The sequence below is a fragment of the Cynoglossus semilaevis genome, chromosome 9, assembly GCF_000523025.1.
Source record: "Cynoglossus semilaevis isolate Cse_v1.0 chromosome 9, Cse_v1.0, whole genome shotgun sequence".
NCBI classification, from domain to species: domain Eukaryota; kingdom Metazoa; phylum Chordata; class Actinopteri; order Pleuronectiformes; family Cynoglossidae; genus Cynoglossus; species Cynoglossus semilaevis.
In genome coordinates, this window is record NC_024315.1 from 5,290,345 (window position 1) to 5,307,313 (window position 16,969).

Here is a 16,969-nt window from a genome sequence, read left to right on the forward strand (position 1 = left end):
TTCCTGCTCCACCTCTACTACCAAGGTCACAGTGTAAGGGTGTGCTCTTGAATCATACCCACACTGCTGCTCCCATAACAAATGACACTGTAACACTGTGCACATGCTGAGTAGGCAGCGAGACATGTCCTTCATGGCCAAAAAAAAAATTTTTGTGTTATGACAAGTTTTAGTGTATTAGTAACTGGCACACTTACCTTTGTAATCAGGAGAGACAGTGCGCCAACCCCTCCCTCCTCCTCCCCCCCGTCCCTCCCCGTCTCAATTTGACAACTGACAAATGTCAACTCTAAGCCATTTAGATTACGAAGGAGCGAATTATTCCGCCTTGAAATAGGCTCACTTTTTCCATTAGGACTACTCTTTCATACAACCATTTGTATAAAAAAACGAGGGAGGGGTGGAGACGCTAAAACCTTGTTACAGTGCTCCAAAATCAGATTAGGTGCCAGCAGTGGGGAGCGCATACCTCATCAAATATTCATTTCATAACGACTGCTTTCTAAAACAGGACCTGTGGTACAGTGGCATCGCTTTCCTGCAGCAGCCAAACGACAGCCGCGTCAGGAGGATAATATCTGAGGAGAACAAACCTCTTTTGTGTAACATGCTTCTTATTCTCACGTGTCCTTTTTTATGTAGACTCCGCTACAAACTCCGCATCTAAAAGCAAACCCAGGTACCTGCATTTTCTATGACTTCACATGTGTAACAAAGAACATAGATATTATTTCCTGTTTTGCTGTAGCATATTGCGAGGCCTGTGTGTGTGTGTGTGTGTCTGCATGCGTGTGTACCATCCAGATCTGTGTGTGTGTGTGTGCTGAAATGATTCACCGCAGAAAATTAATAATGTAAGAATTTCATTATCTTTTATTCATCCGGAGCCAGTGTTGGCTTTTGATGCCGTCAGAAGAAACTTTAATAGCCTGGAACAGAAGGCAGAAAAAGGCCCCAGGCTACACTGCACCACAGCACAGCCAAGGCCATTACGGAGAACTCAGTACATCATGATAGCAGCCATTTTAGAGGGCTGCCATAGAGTGGGGTTATAATAACAAGATAAGAGTGCTGATACAAGCAGAGAAAGAGGAGAGCGCAGGAGAACGGTGGAGAGAGACGGAGGTAGAGGAGAAAGAGAGAATACAAAGGGGAGGGTCAAAAAGGCTACAGGGAGCCATGACTGAGGCTAACACGAGAGGCTAGTGCCGCATGATATGAGGTGGATCGATGAACAGGATGAGGATACAGGGCTTAGTAAAAGCAGCAGATAAAAAAATAAAAAAAACATAATCAGTGAGTCATCTCACAAGTGAGTGGAAATCAATAAACCACAACTAAAAATACTGAGGATTCATTTTAAAAAAAACTCTCAAACAATTAAAATATTAGATGACAAAAATGAGAAATAGGAAATGCCAAAGGAAACCTATTTCTTTTACCCACAGTGAGGAAGTTGTTTCGAAAAATATTCCTGTGATTCTGAAACTTTAGTTGTTACCACGGGAAAATAAACGGTGCTCACCAAGACGAAGGCACTGCCTAAGGATTCCTCCTGATGACATGTTCTTCTCTGCCTCTATCTCTGTGAAGTTGAGGGAACTGGCAAAGATGAGAACGTCCACCAGGTTGATGAGGCGCTGCATGAAGGTGACTGAAGCCTCCACTGACAGACCCTGGGACGGCTCAATGTTCTCCAGTTCATGCTGGAAACAGAAGGAGGATTTACCGCAAGCTGAAAACCATACAGTCTAATTATGAAACACAAAAGTGTTTTTTTGTGTTTCATACAGAAAAAAATCACACCTAATTAATACTGTATGTGTCAAGCTTGATCAATAATGACCCAACATTATTGCTAAGTCACTAGCAGCAGAAAAATATTCATTCACGATGTGTAACGGCAAGTAAAAAGCTGTAAAAACAGAATATACTTTTAAAAAACTGCATTTCATTTATTCACAATGGGACAGAAAGGTCAGGTCACTGGCAAAAGCAAAGATTCATGTGAGAGCCACATAGTCACTGAGGTCAGAGCAGACCAAAAACAAACTAACAATGTTAGGCTGCAGCTAACTGTAGTTTAATGCGATTGACAAAGGTCAGCGGGAATGGATGACTTCCTGTGATTAGAGTGTGTATCAGTACGTATGCTGCCGCAGACGTAAGGAGACATGACAATAGAACAGACACAGCATGCAGTGTGACTCACGGAGGAGGAGGTGGCAGCAGAGAGCAGAGGTAAGATGCCTCCACAGGCCATGATGAGGTTGTCCAACACCTGGGAGATGAGGTGGATGCTGTTGTGGACAAAGATGACGTTCTCACTGTTGTTCACAAAGTCCAGGATTGTCTTGGTGGAGTGACTGCCAGACAGAAGGACAATAAAGACGATTTTGTTACAAATATAGAATGCTAAAAATGCACTGCTTTATCTGCTCGCCTGCAGAATCAGTGTTTTTAATTCCAAACCGATGAACATATGCAAACCAAGAAAAAAAAAAAAACGTATCATCATCTGTGATGAACCAAAAGGCAGAAACTGGTTCTGTGCTCAGATGGGTCGTCTGCCATGAACTGTCTTCTATTAATATGCAATGTGTGTGACTAACTGACCTGCCTGCAGCCCAGATCTGTTTTCTATTGATAATGTCTGGAGGATCTTAATGAAGAAGGTCAGTGGAAAGTCAACACAGTGAGGAGTGGGTCGATCAAGTCTTTAGTGCAGAGATGGTAAAGAAATGCTCTTTGCAAAACTGTAACAAACTGAATACCCTCAGTTTTTAAACGATTAAGTTATTAAAAAAAAAGTAAATGTAATACAGTTAAAACTTCAACTCGGTCTGACCTTTATTATTTATCTCAAAGATCAATTTCTATATTAGCTCTTCTCTATCAAATGTCAGGAATAATACTGATATGATCCTGGTCTGCTGTATTTTTGTGTATTTTTGTAGTACTCTGTACTTTAGAATCCTGGATCACACGTACAGTATTCGAGCTGACCTACAGTTTCCATCAGGAACAAAACAGGGAGTGAAATGAAAACTCATCATCTTGTCTGTCTGATGTCTGCAGATGAGTTCTACCCCACCTCCTCCACATCTGGACTTCCGTCTCAATAGAAAACAGCAGGTCAGTGAGTAGGCGTTGGTGCATGTGGGACCATCGGAACTCTGGGATACGGAACATAGTGGAGCGAGGAGCGGAGCCGCTGCCGTCTCTCGTTGTCTGATCTGAAGAGCTTCCTGCTGCTGCTGCTGCTGCTGATGATGTTGTTGTTGTTGTTGACTGAACTTGAACCTGCACAGAAAGCAGCGTAAACATGAGGCAGGGTTTGTGGGGAGTCAGAAACAGAGGTCAGAAGATGTTATTTTAAATGGTACATTAACAGATCACAGATAAACGACTACTCTCAAATATCTGTCTTAGATATCTGTAATATCTATATTAACAGATCACAGATAAACGACTACTCCCAAATATCTGTCTGATCTTACTGTTTGTTTTTTTCCCTATATGGACTGAGGCTCACATTCGAAGTGTCTCTTCCTTCAACTTGTTATTCGTGATTCATTACAGTCATTATTGAGTACGGGGTCCTGGGTTTACGACACCCTCTACCTACAGCGTTTCGTGGTTACATACATACAATTTCACTGTCTTGTGTTGATTTTTTAGAGACTTTTTGCCCTTCATTATGACTCCAAGGCATAAATCAGAATCTTTTGATGTTTTTATGTCATAGATAATTTAATCCAATCCAATTTAATTTGCTGATCACTCAGTGGACCAAAGTGATGTACAGTACAGATAGGACCCTCCTGTGATTTGCTCTATTTATGTTAACTGATAAAAAAAGGAGAAATAATAATAAGTCCAATGTGACAATGAGTATTAGCAGTAAATGCATAAAGAATTAACAAACCGAACTGAAACCAAACACACTCCATGAATTTAAACCATAGACCACAAAGTACATACTGTGGTAGTGGTCTCCTTCAGTTCCAGTCTCTCGGTGTCCAAGGCCACGTTGGACACATCCAGTCTGGCGATTTTAATCTCTTTGGTCTTGGTGACAGATTCTTCAGTGTTGGAGGCCACTGTGCTGCCCTCTGGAGTACCGGACGAGGCTGCGGTTTGTCCAGGTGAGGTGGACTCTGATCCTTCTGCAGCCGCCTGGCCAGTGGACGGTGGTGCGGTGTCCGGAGTTTGCTGCTCTGACACAGTGGATTCTGTGGCAGCAGGCTGTTGGTTTAGACCTGATTCTTCAGATGGTTCAGTCACATGTTGCTCAGGTGTTTCTGACGCAGCTGTCTCCACATCAGAGACTGCTTTAGCTTCAGTTTGACTCTCTTCAGTGTTTTCCTTGATCGGGTCCTTCAAAGTTTCATCCTCTGTAGTTTTGGATGTGAGCTCTTTTTCTTCACTTTCACTCTGTTTGCCTTCATCGCCTGCACTTTTATTTTCCTCCTTCTCCGATGTCTCTCCTTCATCTCCAGCAGCAGCAGAGGTAGATGAGGAGTCGGCTTGGTTTTCTTCAGCATCGCTTTGGGTGATCTGATCGCTAACAGAAGACACATCGACCAGGTCCTCTTTGAAAATGGAAGCTCCACCTGCCGCAACGTCCTCCTGACACTCTGAAGTCTCAGGTGATGTTTGGTCTTGTCCTGAAATCACTGATGAATCCGTCTGCTCTTCATTTAAGGAGTCTTCTGCCATGGCGTTCACCGATTCACCTTTGTTGTCTCCTGCAGGGTGTCTGACCAGGTCCACTTCTTTCATGTCCACTGCGTCACACGGCTCAGTGGCTGCTTTCAGGTCTTCGCTGGAACTCTCAGTCACAGCTTCCTCTGACTGTGAGGGTTTGGTTTCTTCACTCTCTTCTGCGGTGTTCGTTTTGTCTGTTGCTGCAGGGCTGCTCTCTTGTCCAACACCTGAACCAAAAGGAGAGGTTCCTTCGACAGGACTCTGCTCTTCCTCGTCAGACCTGGCTAAGATGTTGGACACAGTGATGGCTGCGTTTCCCCTCTCATCAGCAGTCTCCTGCACGCCGGAGGCCATGCTGGAACCAGGCGCCAACTCCGAGGTGTTTTGTGACAACTTGTCCACTCTGAGCTCGATAACAGTGGAGGGAGCCACCTCCTCTGCTGACGCTCCGTTCTGGGAGCTTTGGCTGGCACCAGAGACGGTTCGAATTATGCTGGGGGAACCAGCGGAATCGAACTTCTGGTACTGACAGAACATGCGGGACAGATTCTCTTTGTGCTGCTCAAAGGTGACCTGGAGGAAACAAATATAAAGACGTAGTTATTATTGCATAATATATGTTATATATGTGTGTATATGTATATATATATATGTTTTCATATACTGTATATGAATACACACAAGCACAGATTTATATATGTATCTGTCTACATACAATATATACATATATATGCATATATTATATAAACACACTCAGACATATATACAATGTATATATGTATATTACACATATATATTTATATACATATAAACATATACAGTATATATGCCCAACTCCTAAACGTATTAATTGCTCATTCATATTGACAAAAAAAAAAAAACAAAACAAAACAATGATGAACAACTATGTCACACATTTCAAACTGTCTTTTCTTCTTTTCTTATGTCCATCTGTCAACAGCCAATGAGCTCCTTCGGCCTCCTCACCATCTGATACGGCTCAACAAGACTGCTAGTCTATAGCAACAATACTGTGCAGTGGCGTTTGAGGAAGAGCCCGTCCATGTAAGCAGTCATAGATTAGCGGTAGATACTATTAGTGGGTGTCGGCCTGCTGTGCTGAGTGCGTGTCCAGCATTGGCAAATCCTCCCACGCCTAATTTAAGAACCTGCATTAATCACGGAGCTTGGAGGACAGAAAGTCAAAGATGATGCTGCTGCTGCTGGTGGTGGTGGTGTGTGGGGCGGGGGGACGAGGAGGTGTGGGGTAAGTACCAGACCCTTTTTTCTGCTTTTTTACTTGAAGCTATTTGAAAAAGGAAGTGAAAAAAAACAAAAACAACAAAGAGAATGAGAAAATGAAACATCAGAAGGAAGAAAAAAACAATGGTAAGATTGGTGGTTGAAAAAAAAAATGACTGTGTGCAAGTGGAAGAAAGGAGAGGGAGAGAAATGTGCTGATTATTTGTAATTAATTAAGGGTTATTGTTCTAAATTAGCCTGCTACACGGGCGCTCATTAATCTTCTGTAGTGGGAAGCAGTGATTGGTAATCCATAACTGTTTTCAGAGTGTACAGCCTCCTCTAAATGCACCAGTAGTCCTGCTCTCTCTCCCTCTCTCTCTTTCTTTTCCAGTGATCGCACAGCGAGACCTTTTCCCCCATTACTTTGAGCCTAATTTGACATTTAGCATTTTTAGCAATTAAAAGGCCTCATTCAGAGTGCACTGCTATGGAAATTATGTGGGAGAGCAAAGCGGCACATAACGTCATAGATTCAGGATGCAATCTGTGCATTAAGATGATGTATGTTGGCCTTAAATGCAGCCCTGCAACAGATCCAGTTACCATTAGACCGAGGTAGAGTACGGCTCTGTGGTTTGGAGAAGAAAAAAAAAAAAAAAAAAAGAGCATTTAGCCCGCTTGCTACGGCGCACAGAAACGGCCCTGGGTGGCTAAGACATGAGTGCTGATCTAATCTAATTTCATTCTGCTCCACGACTTCGGTAGGTTATGGAAGAATGTTATGGTAATGTACAAAAACATGGTGGGCTTTCCTAATGTGACAGGTGACATGGTATTAACTGGGTTCAGCGCAGCCAAACATAAAGGCCTCAGAAAAGAGACACACCATCAAAAACAGAAAGACAACACGCCACATAAATACAACGTCTATAACTTCACTTCCTAGTTTGTTTGTTTTTTTCTTTTAAACAAAATAAATCACGAAGCAAAACATCGACTTAAATCTAATCCACGCCTTCTCTGCACATGGACAAGACCAAAACAAATGAGCACAAAATATGTAATTTTTGGTTGTAAAATAATGGATCCAGAACAAACAGAGGAACCACACCAGGGTGGTGAAGCAGTGATCTTGGGGGACCTCACAGCAGGAGCAGGGGAGTCCACATTTAGATCAATAGATAACAGGCAACCACAAAACAAAGGGGAAATGGGGAGGGCAGCGCGGTTCTAATCCGATTAGCCAAATGCAATTCCTCCTCCAAAATCAATGTCATCTGTAACTACTGTGCTGGCCGTGTGGTTTTTCTCTTACTCTTCAAAAATCTCCTTTTCTCACTCCTTGTTAAAACATTTTTTCAAGCTTTCCTCCAGCCCATGAGATCAACTGATAGACGCACACGACTTACTGGAGCTGTCATTCTGCTCTGGGCAAAAAAAAAAAACATAAACAAAGATTTGCACTTTTGAAGGTTAATTTTAGAGAGTATAAATATTTTTTTGGCAAACTTTAATGTTTGTAAGATGGAAATTCCAAACTGTGAATGTTAGCGCTGGCCTTTAGCTTCCAAGTCAACACTTGATGTAAGGCTCTTATCTTTCATTGGCTTTTTTACTGTGTTCACTCTCTCTTTCCTTTGTTCACCTGTCAGTGCATCCATTCACAGCTCTTCACTGTGAACAAGGGTCGTGTGTATGTGACAACTCACTTACAAAACTCTGTACGACCGACGATTTTACACTGTACCGTTGGTTTTTACAGCTGTGAACAAGGGTCGTGTGTATGTGACATCTCACTTACAAAACTCTGTTCGACCCACGATTTTACACTGTACCGTACAAGGCTGAACTACTTTACATAAAATAATCATCCTTTTAAAAAAAAAAAAAAAAAATCTGTACTTGTGATGGTTTATTTGCCCTTGTGGAAATTTTTTGTAAGGGAATAATGATCTCGAAGGACCTTCACGCCTGGATCTGTCTGTTTTTGGGAATCTCCTGGTTCTCAAACTGATTTGTGTGCATGGATGGACACGGGGCACCTTGAGAGGGTGTGAGGGTTGATGGTGGGAGGGCTGCTGTGTCGGCGTGCCCACCTGCAGCAACATCTGTCTAGTCAGAGACCTATGTCCAGACACACTAACTAATAGATGACAGACAGTGCTGTAAAAAAATCAACAAGGGTAAAAAAAAAAACACAGTAGAGATTATTTTTTTGTGTTTTGCTGTTTTGCGTTGATCATCAGACCAAATTAAAAAAAACAACATAAATCTCAGCTCAGAGTAAATCAAATCAAGGCATCACTGCAATGCAATGCAAAACATTTCATGACGGAGAGCCGGATGGATCCGGTTTGGGCTGCAAAACCAAAAAACATCAATCTACTTTGTTTGACTTTCAGCAGGTGTTAAGTAATAAGTGATAATGAGATACAATCTGCAGTAATGCCTAAAAAATGCACCACGAAGGCTGAGACGAGGCAAAAGACATTGTTAAACGCTAAACCCTGCGATCAAAACAAACACGTGGGACGAGGAACGCCACCTGTACACGAGCACGGCTGACAATTTACCACAGGAAACACAGGGTAAACTACACGCAGTCTGTGCAAGAATTACGTACACGTGTGTGTGTGTGTGTGCGGATACACATTTGTAAATGCATATATGCGCTTATCAAGAGGCTCCCGCTGGGCTGGTTGTATTTATGAGGCCTTCCTTCTCTGATTGTTCTTTCGCGGTTCCGATGAATATTCAATGGGATCGGAGAGAAGGTCTGAGCAGAGCCCAGGAGAGAAGGAAGGCAAAGAGAAATGTGCCTGATAACTCACATTCACACAGGCACGGCTATGTGCACATACACACACACACACTGACGCAGATATACACACACACACAGCCCTGCAGCAGTGGGAGGAGAGAGCAACAGTGACAAACAGCTCTGGTGCTACAAAGGTGGCAGGAAATCTATCAAACGGGACAATAAAATAGCAATTGAGTTTCTTTTGCTTTTTTTTTTTTTTATAGCAGATGCATGTATCTCGGTGGCCACAATGCAATGCTGCACTGCTCGGATTCGCTGCACCACGTGTGCGTGTTACATTTCACAAGTGCACGGGTTTATTCACACACTGTGCACACGTACAATTCTGCAGGGAAGCCAGTGTTGTGTGTTGTTATTAGAACAGAGCAGAAACACCATTAATCTTGTGCAATTATTGTAAAAAAAATAAATGCGACTACGGTGTGCAGAGAGGAATAAACAGCCGACAAGACGCATGGCCGCCACGCACAATGAGACCACAACACACAGGAGCTGTGGCTCACAGGTGAAACTAGAGCAGAACAACACGGCTCGGATGTGCAAGAAAGACAAAATGAAATAAAGAGCCAGCCAACTGCAGCGGAGCAGAGAAAGAGCAGCAAAAATAAAAAATAACGATCAATGAATCTGATATTTATATTCTCAGTCAATACACTCAATCAGCTTAGTTAGATCATTTGATTCAAGAACCAATGGGAATGCAGATTATGTTTATGCGTTTATCTAGGACAAGTCGTTATAGACACTAATTAAATGCAGAAATACAAATGGGAAATACATATATTTGTATATATACATATATAGATATAAGTATACATTTTTTATAAAATGTGCTTAAATTATTAAATATTTCCCAAAACTTATTTTAAGATGTATTATTATTTTTTGTAAAACAATTTAAATTATTTAAACTTTCAGAAAAAAGCTTAAACACTCTCAAAAATTGACATTTGTAAAATAAATCCATGGAGGATTAACAGTAAGAAGTATCGTAGTTGGATTGTACTGGGCTATAGATCAACGTTTTATGATATATCCATATATTTTTTTAAAGGCAGCATATAAGGAGGCTATATCGTTTATATGCAAACTGTATATATAAACCTGACCAAACATATAATCTGCAAACGGCTAGGTTGCTGGTTTTGGCTGTTTCTTTTTACTGCGTCTGTTTTTCATTCAATTTACATTTTGCTAATGTAAAAAAAATAAAAATATTTTTATATTTTTATTTAATATATGCCTATTAAACATTGGATGCTCTGTTTTAAATTTACATTTTTTTTCCCAAATAATATCAAACATTGGATGCTCTGTTTTAAATTTACTTTTTTTTCAAATAATATCGCTGTGCAGTACAGAATATGTGGTCTCGCAGTATTTTGTTTTATATTTTACAAGGAAGAAATATCGTGATATATGTCATCAATCGAGATTTAGAAGAAAAAATACTGAGACGTGCTTCTTGGACCATCTCATACAACCCTGTGCTTTTATTGATTACTTTTAAAAATGAATGCCAAATCAAAACAGCCTGTTAATGGATGGTTCAAATATAATCAACTGCAGTATCAATAAAAATACATTTCTACAATAAAAAAAATGGCCATATTTTGCTGCCGTTAACAAGAAGGACACAGTCATTGTTTTTTCTTTAAATCTCACACTACAGAGAGAAAATGTAATTCTCTCTTCACTGTCGACTTCGAGCTGCAGTGTTTAAATGTTGGCATTTCAGAGCAAAATACAAAATATTGTGCCTGGTTTCTGCCCTCACACTGATCCTCTCCCCTGCAGTCTGCCTGTGCCCCCTACTGGACGCCAACACTCACAACGCACCACGCCTGTCTACAGCGTCACACACACACACACACACAGTCACTCACTCACACACATCACCAGCCCTTCTTTAACTCAACTTTCAATCTGCCAGGCTTAAAAACCCCCCAGACCACAATCTGACACCAGCCTCAATTACTTCACTGCTTTGGAGTAGAGTGCAGTAACATAATATCAACACTTAATTTCTAAGGCAGTGTTTTGAATTACACTTTTGGAAATCAGAAGTGCCAGAAGTTTATTTTTATCTGTGCGTCGTGAAAGAATGATATTCTCTGCGTAAATACCGTACGGAGAAACTCTGCGGGTTCAAGAACTGCAACTAAAGTTTAAACAATTATCAGTGCGGTGCCTCCGTGAGGGTAATCTGATTGGCAGCGAGAGTCAGGGTTCAGACAGAGGCAACTAAACATATGAGCGAAAAAGCTGATGGTTTAGGCTGGAATCTGCTCTGTGTTTGCCTCGAATCAGACTGAAGAAGGTTACAGTTACAGTCAAAGGGGGAGATTTGTGTGTGTGTGTGTGTGTGTGAAAGAGGGAGAGACAGAGATAGTGAGTTGTGTGTGAGAGAGAGGGAGAGAGAGTGTGTGTTAGCGAGTGAAGACGCGTGTGATGAAAAATAAAGGAAAAGCAGAAAAAGGGAATGATAAGGATAACGAAAGGGGAAAAAAAAAAGCTGGACGGTAAAACAAACAAATGTGTTTCTAAACTGTGTCTCGGTCTCTGTGTGAGTGGATTCATCCAGTGTTCTGACCTTGGAGTGGGTGATGGACAGCGTGTCCACCCAGACGCGCCAGCCACCCCACTCGTATTTGATGGCGTGGTAAAGGAGGATGCGGAAGATGGCGTAGACCATCTCTGTGATTTTCTGCTCCTCGTTGTTTCTGGGGTTGATGTAGCAGAGAGAGAGCATCCACTCCTGCCACACGGAGCACTGCAGCAGGCTCCTGCAACACAACACAGAGTCTGAGAGCCTCTAGCCACGATGAATAAAAAAAATCAGAAACAAAATGGAAGCGTGTGCGACGGTGAGAAAGATGCCGCTCACGTGGATTCTTACCTGCGGTTCTCTCGGCTATTATTGAACAGTTTGATCATGTCTGACAGAAAGAGCCGCCGCACCTCCATGCTCTCAGGAGACGGGGGAGCGGTCTTCAGCAGAGCAGCTACTACCTTCAGAATCTCTATAAATATTCAGGGAAACAAAGCGAGAAGAGAGATAAAGAAATGATAAGGGATTTCCAAAAATGAACATAACCCTGTCCTGGAACATCAGAATTCTCCTTTTTCTTATCTCAGAACTCGAGTCTGCAAAGTCGATTGTGTAACGCGATAAAGGGGAGGAAGTATTACATTTAATGGTTATCGTTTAAAAAAAAAGCTCAGATTTGGAAACACCACCTGCACAAATCAACAAGTAAATCAGACATTGGTCTCAACATGTGCAAATCATTGTGTCACAAATGATCTGGAACTCCCAGCAGTGCACACCTGAAAATCTGCATCTGCGGCGGGAATACAAGAAGAGAGGAGAATAAAAAAAAATAAAAAAAAACTTCTGAGCTATTGATCTTTATTATACTGTAATGGCTTTGGTAGAGTTTCAAACAGGAGAGCCAAAGTCACAGGCCCTTCTCTGGAAAGCTTGGCTTGGGTTAAACCAAAGAGACTGGCTGTTTAGATGAATTATCTAGACAATGTCAGTGTCCATTTGCTTTGTGTAAAGAGACGGCAGGGCTTGGATTTCACTTGTCTCTTCAGACCTTGGCTCTAACCTGTGCCCCCCTCGCCCCCCCTCACTCCAGCAGACGCTTGTGTTGTTTCTACGCCTTAGTCACTCAAATTATGAGTCGCTGAACCTTTACCGCCAGAAAATTATCCCAGCATGTACCGGGAATGAGGACGGAGGGATGGCGTATTCCCTCCTTTTTTCCATTTGCTCTTGGTCCCTCTCACTGCAGTTTAATTGGAGGGAAACTGTACTTCCTCGGTTTGTTTGATTGGCTCTGACGTTACTAAAGACTGCAATCAGGGGGCCATTTCGGGAGTTTGTCGCAGATTAAATCAAGAGAATGCACAGCAAAGGAGAAACAGACCACTGCTCTCTGCTCCGGAGAATGTGCTCACATGTACAAAAACCCGTACAGGGTTTCAGTGATGTATACCGTCTGTCGAGGATGGTTGGGCAGCAGAGTTTTTAACACAAAAAAGGCTCCGGATAATCAATGTGCGACTACAGCAGGGCCTTGTCAGATTAAGGATGGCTGAAAGAGAACCTTTGGTCGTGATTATAGCAAGTGCTTGGATTTCAGGCTGATTTAACTGTGTTGCGAGGTATTTTGGAAACGCCAGTATCAAAGAGCGGAGAGTGTTTTCTTTTCTTTTTTCGAGCTGAAATGAATACTTAGGATTTCATCTTTGAAAATAATTCAGTGTGTCCACATAAAATTGAAGGGAAGTAATAGCCTGGAAATAGGGGACGGGAACACGGGTCTGATCTGGGATTCTGTCTCAGCTCGTTATCCTGCGCTTTCTCACAGCCATGACGCTCTCACAGAGGAGAAAAGGTTCAGATGAATATTTTGTGTGGATAGAAAGTAGGAAGAATACACACATCCATCTGAATACTGTACTTTTAACATTAAACGTTATTTTTCCATTTATTAAAAACATCTGTTCATTAGTTGAATAATGTGAACCTTTTTTATATATATTATTAGTACAGCTTTCAAACGATTCAAGTTGGAATTTGATTAATCATGTGGTAGCTGTGGATTAATCGTGATTCAAATTATGGATTGATATTGGTTAGAGACAGTAGTTAAAGCTGAAGTAGCTTTGGTCAATAGAAAACCCGTCTCCTCGGTGAGTGTAAATGACAACAATGTGTATTTTCTTTTTTTGTGTTTTTCTTTTTTTACATTAAAATACATTTTCGTCTCCTCGGTGAGTGTAAATGACAACGTGTATTAGCCATTTTCTTTTTTTGTATTTTTTTTTACATTACAATACATTTAAAAAAATTGGGATTAATTTCACAAATTAATTATCAGTCAATGCAGTAACCCCCCACTTTTATTATTAATAAATAAAAGACATTTTCTTTCTTTCTCTAAACTAAGTTAAGTAAATCACATGACAGCAAGTGTGCGAAAAATAAACACGTGATGCTTGAAATATAGTGAATAAATAAATAAATAGACGTCATTTCTTTCATTTATATTTTTACACGAATCTAAAAAAAACAGGGGCGTTTCTACTGAGCAAGACAACGGGTTTCCGTCCCGTAGACATTTGCATCAACCTTACGTTTGTAGGAAAAATAAGAGCCGGCTGCAGAATTTACGTCTTTCATTTGTTTTACTGTATATAGAGATCACAGGGGAAACGTAGTGTAGGTATGTGGAGGCCACGCTGCAGGGGATGATTTAGGGATGCATTGTGCTGCAGAAGAGGCACTTACGTGGGTTGAGAATCTTCACGGTGGAGTCGGGGTCCGGATGCTGTTTATGGATCACTTGAGTGCAGATCTGCTCCGTGAGGATCTACCATGGGACACAGAGGGGATTCGAGTCATAAATATCTGCGAGGGTTTGAGCAATAACAGAGAAACAAACCACACTGTGGAGGCGCGAGGCTGTGGATATGTTACGCGATCACATATTATGTTGCTGAATAACTGTCACATCGGGTTTATGTATGCATGTGATGGGACGCAATATATTGGTTAATGTGTTTTCCCATATTTTAGTTTTGAACCCAGGGCTACACGACTACGACATCACGGCAGTAAATAAGACAGAGAAAATGTGTTGTAATTATATACTCTGGATAAGGCAGTGTATACTACTGTGTAGTACTGTTGTTGTCTGATGGTTTCAGTTTGTACAGAACAACAGGCCCGCAGTGTTAGCAGAGGCAGACGACTGACCTCAAAGAGCACGTTGTACGTTGTCATGGAGAACTGGCTGGAGTGCAGCATCAGGCGTTCAGTGAGCAGGGAGAAGAGGCCGTGACTCAGCATGACCTCAGACTTCCTCCTGAGTAGGACATGAGAAAGTCCAAGTTTGGTCAGAAAAACAGAGCAGGGCGACTCATGTTAAGACAACAACACAGAGCTTTCACTAAACAAGTACAAAAAACTGTTCTCATTTCCAAGATTTCATTTTATGGGTTATAGCCACAAACGAAGGTAATGCGCTTTGTTGACTTTTCTGACGAGACAAACGACTCTCTCTGCACTGCGGCACGTATCCGATGAGCTCCAGCTGATTTCTGACATGGAGGAAATGAAAAAGAGAATCCCTGCTGTCCATGCGAGAGCAACGCTGCCCTTAAAAGCCTTTCATCTCTCATCGTGTATCAATTCCAACGTTTAAAAATGTATCTGTAAACTGTCTGCAGATCTCCTTATGGTGCAGTATTCACATCTTTATCCAAAGGCTTCAAAGTGTAACTGAAACAGGCCTGTGTGCTGCTGGAGATCATGTGGCATAGCTGGCAAACATTAAAGCGTGGCACAATGAGACACCACCAGAATGTCATCGAGGGTTTCTGTCTGAAGTTGCTCATGAAAAATATTAGACATGGTGACTACACAAAAGCATAATACAGTGTTCTTTGACCTGGAATGCAAATGGGGTCACCTAAAATGTCTAATAATCAATAAAAAATAAATTTAAAAAATTCAAATGGGGTCACCTAAAATGTCTATTAATCAATAAAAAATAAATTTAAAAAACTCAAGAAAGGATTTTTTTTATTATTTAAAAAAACACCACACAATCTTAAATCTGTTCTTTCGGTTTCATAATTAAAAAAAAAGGAAACAAAATACTTAAAAATTAAAAAACAATTGTTTGTTCCACAGACTTACAGTTTAATTATATATAAATAGTTTAATTGAGTCCAGTAAATAAAATGTATATTATTATTATATGACAGAGACATGGTACTTACTTCAGTGGCAGATATTTGAGAAAGTAGCCCATCACTTTGAGCGCCTGCACTCGGATTCCTTCACTTTTTGAAGCCAAAAGTTTGTAAAGTACTCTGCAAAAATTAAACAATAACGAATTAAAAAACTCCCTCATTGAAGCCACTTGTTACATTCGATAAAACGTTGCTGTAAAATACAAACAGAGCCATTAGAAATAGTTTGGATGATTTAAAACAAAGCAAATTAATTAGCAATAATGCCATTTATTTTGACACTTTAATAAGACAAACCAACAACAACCCACTAGACTCATTATTATTATTATTATTATTATTACCGAATTCCATTTCGCTGGTCGAAAGCCTGGACCAATGAGCCTGGGTGTTCAGACATGAGTGCAACCAACAACTGCAGGACGTCCATGAGATTGTCATCCTGTTGGACAGGGAGGAAAACAGTTAACATGATGGATTTAACATATTTATTTGTGCATATATTGTATGTATGTATTTATATATCAATATATATGGACATCAAATAAACACTACTAAATCCTGCTGTAGCAGAACCGTTTGCCTCCCAGATTAAAGGGAAGCTACAGTACGTTACAGTAGTGTTAGGTCGCCACCTGGTGGTGAGGCATCACCTGCGTGTTTTAATGATAATGCTGACAATACTGCGCCACCTGGTGGTGAGGCATCACCTGCATGTTTTAATGATAATGCTGACGATTCCTACCTCGTGCATGGTGAGGAGGTAGTTGAGGATGCTCTGCAGCTCGTCGTCTTTGACTCCATGATCCTAGAATTGAAAAAAAAAAAACAGATCCCATCACAACTGCTTTACTCGTTTAATGGTGTTTTACAACCAGCATGTGGTTGACATATATTTCATCAGATAAATGCACTACTGTAGTCAAACCGGTGACACTAGCATGAAATATTCCAGACAGAAGAATATATAGTTTACACGAAGTTGCTTGTTTGTTTCCCTTCCTGGAAAGATACGTATAATGGGAAATATTTACTACCAAACGCTGTTAATGTTTGGGATTTAAAAATTGGCAGTAGGCTCTCAGGCACGTTGCATTATAGTGGAGTGCAATCAGAGAGCTCCATCAAAGAGCCATTAAACAATTATCATCGATGGTAGGATCACTGCTTGTAATAACTTCTTAATGTTCCACTTTGTCAAATGAATGGATTCTGGTGATGAGTGAGGAGTGGTTCACTCTGGCCTCACTCCTGAGCTCACCTTCATTATGAGTTGTTTGATGAACAACAACAGAAAAGCTCTCAGAGACAGAATCTCCTTGTGGTTTGGCCTGGGACCATCTGAAAGGAAGAAGAAGAAGACAATGTCTTGAAAAAAAAGACACATGGTTTTGGCCTGGGACCATCTGAAAGGAAGAG

General features: G+C 41.1%; 1 protein-coding gene across 1 annotated transcript in view; it reads right to left on the bottom strand.

Moving 5' to 3' along the window:
• The window catches only part of lrba (LPS-responsive vesicle trafficking, beach and anchor containing), a 166,576-nt gene that overhangs the window by 128,778 nt on the left and 20,829 nt on the right, over positions 1-16,969 (bottom strand). The window contains exons 14-25 of the mRNA XM_017035168.2: positions 16,812-16,891; positions 16,296-16,358; positions 15,895-15,992; positions 15,578-15,670; positions 14,550-14,658; positions 14,082-14,163; positions 11,679-11,802; positions 11,373-11,565; positions 3,985-5,283; positions 3,095-3,303; positions 2,213-2,366; positions 1,526-1,706 (exon numbers count right to left, since the gene is read on the bottom strand). Coding sequence (XP_016890657.1) covers positions 1,526-1,706; positions 2,213-2,366; positions 3,095-3,303; positions 3,985-5,283; positions 11,373-11,565; positions 11,679-11,802; positions 14,082-14,163; positions 14,550-14,658; positions 15,578-15,670; positions 15,895-15,992; positions 16,296-16,358; positions 16,812-16,891 — 2,685 coding nt within the window. The remainder of the gene's footprint in view (positions 1-1,525; positions 1,707-2,212; positions 2,367-3,094; positions 3,304-3,984; positions 5,284-11,372; positions 11,566-11,678; positions 11,803-14,081; positions 14,164-14,549; positions 14,659-15,577; positions 15,671-15,894; positions 15,993-16,295; positions 16,359-16,811; positions 16,892-16,969) is intronic.